Raw genomic sequence first — 10,787 nt, forward strand, 5'->3', positions numbered from 1 at the left:
AGGAGATGTCGGTATTGACAGACTCCGGACACCTTGTCTGAAACAGTGAAAAGTTGTTAGGAGTTAAAGGAAAAGGAAATTTAAAAAAAAAATTATTGATGCTTTTTGTTTTTATGTCACTTCCATTCTGAATGCACCCCCCTCCCCGTTCCCATACTTCCTACCTATCCGCTTTTAATAAAGAACTTTTTAAGGGGGAGGGGGGAGGTAAATGGCCAAGTCTTAAAGCCACAGAAAATCAAAAAAGAAATCTGAGAGCTGAAATTGATAGGAAGCCCAAGGAAACATTCCAAAACACTGAAGCACTTTGCCAATGGAAATAACAATAATAATGTCCTGTATTTCTTAGATACTTTCTATTTATTTTCTATGGAGCTTAGTGGACATGTGTTTTTTTTTTTCTCACAAGATATTAGTGAGAAGTAGAAAGGGAGTTCTTTTGAATTATTTGGAAGAAGGGTAAACAGGCTTTTGGGAAGAGATCTTAAGCCACATGAATTAAATGCAAGAGGGGAACTAAGTTCTAGAGCTTTTAATCCACTGTTGTATCCCCTTGACCTTGCTAGCTAATGCAAAAATATTAGTAAGAACCTGGAACCAATTAAAACTACAAATTTGGAGTTAAAAAGAATGAGGAAACTGATCTGCCCTAGGGTTTACATATTATTGAAAGCATAATATATGGTGTGTGCCAGGCTTTCAAAACAAGGGAATGGCTTCCCCAGTTGAATAAGGGTGAGCAGCATTCGGCTCCCCCTGTAATTGGTGATGAGTAAGGAAGGGGAAAAGGGACGGTGTGGAACTTAGTAGGGTGCCACAGGAACTTGTCTGTAGAATATAAGAACATAATTTTAAGTGAGGGACATAAAGTTCAGAAAGGCTAGCCCCAGCGCTCCAGCTGTCAGTGTAGTTGGGAACTGGGCCGAATTAGAGATTGCAACAATAACTTGCAATTTATATAACTTCAAAGGTTGCAAAGCGCATTATGCTCATCTCATTTGATCCTTGCAGCCCCGTAAGGAAGTGTTATTTCTATCATTAACACCATTTTACAGATGAATGAAGTGAGATTAGAGGCTGAAGGTTACACTGCTTGAGAATGTCTGAAAGATCCAAACTCCAAGGCCACCACCCACACTGCCTTATTACGTGATAAGTACATTAGAGTTGTAAAATCCCTACTTAGTGTAGTCCCCCTGCCTCCGGAAAGCCCTGCCCTTCGAACCATCTAAGCTACATACTGGCCGGTTCAGTCTCTTTTAAAAGCTGCACAGGGAGTTCTCCACCCTACCCCCTGGGCCCCTTCATCTTAGAAAACCAGTGAGTCTACTGGGAATGGAGTAAAAGCTAGGGCCCTTTTCAGCCTCTCCCAGGCAGCCTGCACCGGCTGCCCCGCCCTCCCTGGTTATCTGAACCCGAATTTTCCTCCCTTTTAGGCCCCCCCTCCCAGACAGCTTCCCCCGCCCCCAGCCTGGAGAGAAGGTGGAGTCTGCGGAATGCCCTTCCAGGAACTTGGGAGTCTGCTTCTGCCACCAGGTATTCTGGTTGGCCTATAAAACTGAGGTTCTGCTTGTTTTAAATAAAGTTCCTCCAACAAAAGGGACTATTCAGCTTCCCTGGGGCTGGCCAATGAGGGAAGTGACTGAAGCAGGAAGAGGGCGGGTCCTTCTTGTGAGTGGTCAAATTAGACCCTTGTTTGGACTGTACCACGCATCTTGAAGAGACTTGACTCAGATGGTGCAAGACTGCCTTGCTTGATTACCTTAAACACTACTGTTTAAGAGTACTATGTACGCAAATAGGTGTTTTCAGATTTGTGGACCTTTAGGATTGGATACAGGAGTAGTAAAAGAAAGGGTAAGAAAGATGGAAATACTCCCCTCGACACTTCCTTTTTCCGAAAAACCTGCGCAGTATGCCCACCCTCTACCCAATCGTCTGCTGACTGCCATGGTCATGCGCGCGCAGCTTCGGCGTCTCGTGCGCCTATGTCGCTGTGCCCTGGCAGCCAATCAGGAAACGAGCGAGCCGAGGCCACTGGGGGCGGGGTAGGAGGAAGGGGAGAGGACCTTGCGTACGCGCGCGCGCCTGAGAACGAGGTGGGCGGGGGCGAGAGGAGGGCGGTCAGTGAATGGGAAAGTGGGCGGGCAGGCGGGCGGTGCGAGCCGCATGAATGGGCGAAACGTGCCCCGCGCGAGACCCAGCGCGCGCCGGGGCTCGGGCAGCCAATGGGAACGTGGGGGAGCTCGAGACCGGCCTCTGAGGGCCAACGGCCGCGCGCCTGCTGGCGAGAAGGAGCGCCGCCGGGCTCGGGAGCGCGCGGGGAGCGGGGGCCGCGCGGAGCGGGGCGGGCGTGGAGCGTGCGGGGGCCGCGCGCTGCCTCTCACAGCCCGGGCGGACGGACGGACGTACAGACTGGCTGGCTGACGGGCTGGCGAGCGGTACGGCCGGGGGGCGGTGGCGGCGGACATCGCGCACGGGGTGAGTACCGGGGACACCGGCCCCTGCGGAACCGGAAGTGCCGGGAGGGAGGGTGGGTGACCTCCAGGGAAGGGGGAGCCGGGGCCGGGGCCGCCCGGGGACCCCACCCCCGGCCCAGCTCGCCTCGGCCGGCCGGGAGAGGCTGAGGAGCGACCGCCGTGCCGAGCCCGGCCCGACCCCCGAGGGCTGGGGCCCCGGGCCGGCGTCCTGCCCCCTGCCCCCCGGCCTCCGGGAGCTCGGTGGCCCCGGGGCTCGGCCCCCCACCTCTCCCCCCCCCGCCCAGCGGCGGGGGGGGCTCACGCCGTGTTAGGTCTGCTGCCCCCATTTTACCGATGGGGAAACTGAGTCGCTGTCCACGGTTACACAACTAGGGCTCCGAGCCCGAGTCTTAAGTCGGCGAGGTGGCCAAACTGGAGCCCTGCACTCGGAGTCGGAGAAGGAGTGCCGGAGTTCGGGCTCCGCCACCTCGGGGGGACCGGAGCGACCCTCGGCGCGTTCATCCCCCTTCCCCGGGCCTCTGTAAAGTGAGGGTTTTCAACAGATGCTCTCCAACGTCCCTTCAGCCCTAAATCAGCGCCCCCGACCCTGGGCAGGGGACTTCCTGTCCGTAAGCCTCAGTCTCTTCCTCCAGTAGAAGGAGGAGGTTTTCGTCCGATCCTCGTTTCGCTGCTCTTGGTCCAGTCCAAGTTCCCCGTCCCGTGAGGATGTGCTGTGTTCCCTCTCCATCCCCTTTCAGGGCTCTCTCGCCTGGGTCGCTCTTACACTGCCACCCTCTTAGTTTGTTCCACAGTCGCTACCCTCTGTTAGATCTCTTCAGAATGTTCCTTCCTTACCATCCCCTCTCTAAACCCCACCTGACGTTTACGAGTACTCCTGTCTTATGTGTTGGACTGCCTTTTGATATGATAGTAAATCTAGTGTTCACCTTGCCCTTATAGTTAGCAGTTTTCAGTGTTCAACCATATTGTTCCAATATCTGTGTTCATTACTGTCAGCATCTACCTAAATTTACTTTATGCTTTAGGTGGGACATTTGTTCAGTCGTGTCTGAGTCGTTGTGACCCCATTTAGGGATTTCTTGGCAAAGATACTGGAGTGGTTTGCCATTTCCTTCTTTAGCTCATTTGACAGATGAGGAAACTGAGGCAAACAGGGTGAAGTGACTTGACCAGGGTCACACAGCTAGGAAGTATCTTAGGTCTGATTCGAACTCAGGAAGCTGAGTCTCCCTGACTATCCACTGTGCCACCTACTTGCCCCAGAGTGGGACTGGACTGGTGATTTCTTGGTGTAGGGATGGACATCATCTGGATACTCCCAGATGAAAAAAATTTTTCTACCAGTGCTGGTCAGTACTTCCTCTTCAACTTAACTGTCTTGGAGAGTAATCTAGAGCACTGAGATTCAGACCTCCTTCAGGATCACACAGTTAGTATGTGTCAGGCAGAGCTTGAACCCCCTGTCATTCTTGAACACTGCCTCTCTTTTGATTACCCTACTTATTGAAAGTATTTCTTATAACCTCACTCCTCCTTGAGGTACCTGTATTTTGATCACTTGCTACCATTAGATTTCAAGCCATTTTTAAGACACAAGCGGCTTCAGAATATTCTTAGGTACAGTTTTTAAACCTCCCCAGTCCATTTTCTTAAAAATTGTGTTTGTATTTGTGCTGGTGTCTTAGTTTGACCTGTCATATGCATGCTTACATGAACCTCCCACATTGGTATGGATTCAGATTGCTCTAAATACTTAAAGACCCTTTCAATCTCTTCTTGTAACATCAGTCCTATTAACAATCACCACATCTTCCTGATGTGACCGGGAGAAGCTTCTCCACCTATACTTTGTGCCTTCCTAGATTTTATCCTGCTTCCTTTCATGTAAATCCCCCAGACATCTCAGGTTATGCTCAGTTTATGTTTGCCTGAACTGTGTTTCCAGTATCTTATATCCTTTTGTGACCCTGCCTTTCCACAATATGAGCCCACATTCATTTTCATTTTCATTGTATAAAGCACAATATGAAATAATACTATATTCTAGACTAGATGACAACACATTGTTATATTTAGATTTCATCTACTCTAATTTTTGGAGTTTAGAAAAAAATGTTTTTGTACCATGGATATAGTTTCTTCTATCAATAAAAAGTGAAAAGTTTTAGTTTTTTATCTTGCAACTGGCTACCTTTGTCACCATTCCTAAATTCCAAGTAGTAGGCTCCTTGTTCTGTTGGGGAAAGAGCTGGATGCTTTTGGATTGGTATGTCATTGATTCCTTTCCAAAATTGAGACCTTTAATTCTCAATCCTGAGCCACTAGATCTTTCTGCTATTCTCCTGAAGTTGAGGGATAAGTAGATGAATTAGAACTAGCCTGAGAGATAGCTTGTTAGATAGGAATGAAAGCTGGCCTCGGAGTCAGTGAGATCTGAGTTCACATCCTTCCTCTGACACGTACTAACTTTGTAACTCCTGGGCAAGTCACTTAACCTCCAAGTGCTGTGGGCAAATCTCTAAGATACTAAATTGCCAAGAAGGTACCAGTCTGACTTGGTGGAGGAAATTTTCTTATTAGTTCCCTACATCAGTGAAATCCTAAGTCCTGCCCCAATTCACCATTACATATCCTTACACCTCAGAAAGGTAGGTTTTCAATTAAATCATTCACTTAGCTGTATAAACTTGGAAATTCTGTGTTACCAAGACTCTCTCCTTATGTTTTAATTGCTATTTACTCTTAAAAGTTTCTTTAAATGGGAAACAAAACAAAGAAATCTTTTCTTTTACTTTAAAAACAAACAACTAGTTTAGTTGGTAAATCCAGAAGGGAGGAGCTGACCCCTGAGGGCCTCCACCCCCAGAGGGGGGAGAGGAAGTGTTGATTTCCAGTTTGTGCCTTAGTATCCCTGTTGCCGTTATCTCTGGATCTCTGGGGTGGTGAAGGAGGATTTCCCGAGGTTGGAGGGAAGTGAGAGCCTTCCCATCTATCCTGGACTTGAAGGAGTCACATTCTCGACCTATGGTGATTCCAGAATTGTTCTCCCTTCTCTGGCTGAATGCTGGATGAAGAATAATTTGTATGTATTTGTTGGGAGGTCAGGGGGTATGTATGTACTCCCAAGTTCTGATCCAGTGACTCATTAAATGGCCTCCAGCACATTTCTGGGCTTAACTTTGACAGAGTAGGGAGGGAGGCTGTGTGTCATCACATAATAAGAGTAAAGTGCTTTGAGATCACCAGATGAAAAACATCCTATAAAATCCAGAGGGCTAGTGTTAACATTGCTGCCGTCATAAACAGTAATAATTGTTACTGTTAATCACAAGTAGGTGGAGCTGAGTTTACGTCCTAATTGACCGTTTTAAGAAAGAACTGTTGAAGTTTGCTTTCAGTTGTCAGTTTAAATTAAGATAAATAAGAGTCCTGAAGTACATTCAGTTCTTTACTAGTCACCTTTCAGTACAAAGCTCTGGTTTCCTTAACTGGACGACTCTGGCTTATCTAAGATAATTACCCAGCCACTACCCCTTTAGAGAGGTAACTAAAAAGCAAAAAAAAAAAAAAAATACATACATACATATACATAAAAATAGGAGAAATGGGGGTTGGAGAGTCTTATTTTTATTTGGAGGTGATTGTTTTCTTCTTCTGTTATAGCAGTAATAATAATAGCAATACACTCTTGGCTTAAAGGCTAATTCCTTTTCTCTCTAGTAGGCCCTTGTGTAGGTTTTGATATTTTACATCCATTAAGTCTGTGACTAACCATTTATGTCTGGTTGGACTTGGCAGTCCCTCTCTGGAGCTGGGGAACAAGCCCTTTACCCTCCCTCTGAGTCCAAGTTCTAGGTTTAAGACAGGAAACGTTCTGATCTCTTCCTCTTCAGTTTGGTTCTGAGTGAAGTGGAAGAGGTGTCCTAAGAAGACAGAGTCCCTCCGAGAGCAGCCTGTTGGGTGAGGGTGCTGCTGGCATGCATTGGGAAAGCTTCCCCGATGAATCTCTGACATGCATGGCCATTTGTTTTCTCTAGGTGACTACCGGTGACCCAGCTGAACTTCCCCAAGAGCCAAAGGGTGAGGAGAGGAGAGAGCCCCGACACAGGAGAACCTCTGAACCTCTTTCATCCGACATTATCTGCCAAAACATAGTCGAGTGGAACCAGCTCCTTTATCCACCTTTGCCCAAGTGGAGAGTATGGCTTCTGGGATTTCAGATTTCCTCTTTGTTTTACATGAACTCTACAGAAACGGTGGCCCTTGACGGGCTTTGGAATAAAAGAAAGAGACCTAGCATAGACAGGCTGTCCCTCCCCGTTCCCTTCCCCCCACCCCCTTCAAAGGGAAGGATTTACAGCTCAACCTTGCAGCAGCTGTTGCTCAGCTTTAGCCGCCAAGAGAGAAATAAATAAAATTAAACCACCATTGCCAGGCAGCCGGTCCTGGTGAAATTGAGGTGTGGGGGATGTGGCACCAAGGAGACTACTTGAAAGGGGCAGAGATTGCCATGGAAACAGACTCTCTTTGAAGCTGGAAGGGGGACCCACCTGAAGTTTCTCTCCGATTGAAGTTGAGCAAGACATAGTTTGAATAAGCCCACTACACACTTTCGGAAGTGTGGCAGACTTGGTATCAATCGAAGGGGCATTTGTGCCTCATAAAGGAGTCCTGTCAGCAGCTCTCCTCCCTTGCCCTGGGTGCCATTCTTCCCTGATCTTTCCCTTTAAAGACCTGTCTCCACCCATGAGTTCAGCTCTGATCTGTCTGCCTGCCCATGCTCTCAGCCTACAGCCATTTGCATGTATACAGTCCACAGCTCATTTTCGCCTTTTAAACCGTCCAGGTTGTGCTGCTTAATCCCCTCTCCTGTCTCGTCCTGGGGAGGGGGTTATTCACCTGTTGGTTTCTCCTTTCCCCCTCCCATGCTTTTTGTTTCGTTTGAAATCTTCTGACTTTTGCTTTTATTTGGGAGGGGGAAGGGCAGTAGTTTTAAACTCGAGTCTCCAGGTTTCCTTCTGTGCTGCCCTTCCTCCCTGTCCCCATTGACCCCACATCCCATTTTCTTACCCGTTCTGCCACTGTGTGGGCCTGGGCTATGCGGCAAGGCAGATCTCCCAGCAGAGCTCCAACATGCCCGCAGAGTCCGGAAAGAGATTCAAACCCAGCAAGTATGTGCCCGTCTCGGCAGCCGCCATCTTCCTAGTGGGAGCCACAACGCTCTTCTTTGCCTTTACGTGAGTTGGACCCTAGTGGTGTTTTTAAGGGGAAGCAGGACAGTGAGCATTCCCTGTAGTTGCAGCTAGGGATGTTAGCTAGCAGTGATGGGGACAATCAGGTACCCAGAGAAATGGTAATAAAAGGGGAGCAAGTGGAATTCGAACTGGCATCCTTTCTTTTGTCTGACTTGCTGGTGGCTTTGTAACCAGTTTCCCATTCCATGGGATCCTAGATGTCTTCCCATTATGCCATGGAGCCCCATCATTAGATGATCCAGGAAGGGCAAGGGCATGGGAAGAAGCTGTCAGAGACCTGAAGAGGCTTAAGCAATCGGTTGGGAATAGACCTGTGTGAGGGAACCAGGAGCTTAGGGAATGGGAATGATTCTTGCAAGGCATCTTGAGTTCTCAGACTGGGTGGACCAGGAGAGTTCGAGTTTTCCATTTGATTGACATTGTGCCTCAGCAGCACAGCCATGGTTTTTGCTCAATGTTTTCATGTGCTGCCACTCTGATGGTTTGGTCCTTAGACTTAAGAAGGCTGGAAGTGTGTTGGAGAGGGCAACGACCAAGTCTTCTGTCTCAGAGAAGAGGACTCCATTAGACCGTCCCTGAGAGACGGACCTTTGAGTATAGTGGTTAGCTAAAAAGCCTTCTGAGTTCATGCTGGAGTGAGTAGAAATCATGTTTTTCCTTCTTGGTTCAGTTTGGGAAGCTAGGCATTTGAATGTTTCCCTTGCTTCTGGAAGTCAGAGCTGGGCTTGTCTATTTGTTACTAGCTGGGAATCCAGGAGATGACCAGCAGAGTTTCTGAGAGCTTCTCTTTGCCCTGATTCATTTGTGACCAGATGAATGAACCATGTAGAACTGTATTTTCCATAATAAGATGTTCTTGGGAAGAGAAATAAGGAATATCGTGGATTAGATAAAGAGATACAGAGTAAAAACTGGAGGGGATATTTTGAAGACAAAGGGGGATCTTGGTTTGACTTTGGAGTCACTGTTTGACGGAGAGAGAGTTGCCCATAAAGAAACTGCCTCTGAATTAGGAGAGGGAGGAAACCCTAAAGGTAGGAAAGGTAATCCTCCTGGTCTGGTGGCTAGAGTTCTAGACTTAGCGTCAGGTGATCTGAGTTCAGCTCCTGACTCCAATCCTTAACTATATCAGTGATGAGGAGGTGAGGCCCTTAGCTCTGCCGAGCCCCTACTGAGCACGGGCCTCCCTGCCTCGTAGGGGTGTTCATGAGGAAGTCGGGTTAGTCAGTGTCAAGGATCTGGGATTTTGTGGGTGTGAGAATGCACTCCACCCAGGCAGATGAAACCCTGCTAAGATAAGACTGAGTTGCCGAGGCTCAGAGCAGTTCAGAGACTTGCTTCTCACCAAACTAGGAAATGTGGCCCAGGGAGAATTCTAATCTGGGGTCTGCCTTACTCCTGCTCCATCAGTTTTTTTTACTACCCCATGCTGCCTCTTCCTCTCTCTCTCTTTTTTTTTTTTTTGGTAAATTTTAAAATGCTATAAAACATGAACTGGTTTTGAATTGGTATAACTTAAGATGAGAAACTTGAGAGCCTTGCTTGAAAAAAATGAGTGATTACCAGCTTCTGTGTCTTGTGGAGCTGGCCAGCTGAAATCTCATTCTGCTTGTAATATGTCTATCCCAAAGGAGGGAGAATCAAACAGTGGGTGATGATAGAATCCATGGTCTTCCACCTTGGCAGCCTGGCCAGGCCAGCTGGGCCTCACCAAGGCTGAGAGAAGAGCTCTACTCTCTTCTCCTCTTGGGGGGATCCACTGTTCTCTGGAAAGTAGTGGTTTCAGTAGACTGCTTATTCTTTACCTCCCTTGTGAACTCTGTGTTTTCTGCATACATTGTCCTTCATGCACCTGCCACCAGCAATGAGGACTGGGGCCACAGTGAGAGAACTTGGATTTTTGTTTCTGCTGCTTCATCCAGCAACTAGAGCCATCACTTGACCCAAAGGATCTTATTATGGAACTCAGGCATTCTGGCTGCAGCAGTACCAGTGGTCCTGGGATGAGAAGTGTATCCATTGTGGCATCTTGGAATGCACATAGAAGCTAAGATGTCAAGGGGCAAGACTGTGTGTGTGTGTGTGTGTGTGTGTATGTGTGTGTACCTGTGTGTACACATACATTAACCTGTATTAAAAATCTAGGCAGTTGAGGGTAGGTTAATGGAGATTCTCTTGAATCAGACTATTGCTGAGCTAGTCTGAGCAGGAGGCACCATCTCTCCCATTTCCTGACTTGCTCATCAGGGACCAGTGAAGTGTTTGCCTGGTTACACCAGTTTACCCAGAAGAGAAATGTTCTGAAATAGGCGTTTCCTCGACTGATGGCTGAAGCTGTTTAACCTCTTTCCTACATTCTGTTAAAACTTTCTCCTTTCTTTAGTGCCAGTGAAATACGGCCCCTTAGGGGGCCGTGAGTCCCCTCATCCTCGGGCAGAGAAAGAATGAGCTTCGGAAAAGCATATTGGTTAACTCTGGAGGTTCTTTCAGTCTAGGAGCAGAAGTTTTGAGCAGGAGAGATTGCCTTAACTTGCAGTGAAAGGCTCCCTTCACAGGACAGGTTTTCTAAACTGTCTAGGTGGGAAACCTGCTGCCTGGAGGTCACATATGGCCATCTAGGTCCTCAGGTGTGGCCTTTTGACTGAGTCTAAGTTTTGCAGAACAAATCCTTTTATTAAAGGAATTTGTTCTGTGAAGTTTGGACTCAGTCAAAGGGTTGCATCTGAGGACCTAGAGGGTGACGTGTGTCCTTGAGGGTGCAGGTTCCCCACCCCTGGCTAGGGTCTCCTTTCTCCAGATTTCAGAGGCCAGCCCTTCTATTTCTCTTCCCCTGGTTAGCCATCTTGTTGTTCATCAGAGCTGTCATCTCTTGTACATCTGACCGTGGCATTTTCCCCACCGGTTTTTCTTCCTCTCCCCAAAACTCCCCTCAAGTCCTGTATGAGACCAAAGAGAACATTTCAGGTTTGGAAAGCGGGAAGGAGGTCACAGCTGGCACTAAACCAACCCTTTCCTTAGTTTTATCTTGGCCTTAGCCATTCTTGCTTTGCAT

The 10,787-nt window shown here is 47.9% G+C and overlaps 1 protein-coding gene across 1 annotated transcript in view; it reads left to right on the forward strand.

Moving 5' to 3' along the window:
- Nucleotides 1-2,401: 2,401 nt before the first annotated feature.
- Nucleotides 2,402-10,787, forward strand: part of ZDHHC5 (zinc finger DHHC-type containing 5) — a 22,691-nt gene continuing 14,305 nt past the window's right edge. Inside the window, exons 1-2 of the mRNA XM_027860266.1 lie at nucleotides 2,402-2,481; nucleotides 6,518-7,717. Of these exons, the coding sequence (XP_027716067.1) occupies nucleotides 7,614-7,717 (104 nt within the window). The 5' untranslated portion in view covers nucleotides 2,402-2,481; nucleotides 6,518-7,613. The remainder of the gene's footprint in view (nucleotides 2,482-6,517; nucleotides 7,718-10,787) is intronic.

This window comes from Vombatus ursinus, unplaced genomic scaffold (genome assembly GCF_900497805.2).
Source record: "Vombatus ursinus unplaced genomic scaffold, bare-nosed wombat genome assembly UNPS02014177.1, whole genome shotgun sequence".
In the NCBI taxonomy this organism is placed as follows: domain Eukaryota; kingdom Metazoa; phylum Chordata; class Mammalia; order Diprotodontia; family Vombatidae; genus Vombatus; species Vombatus ursinus.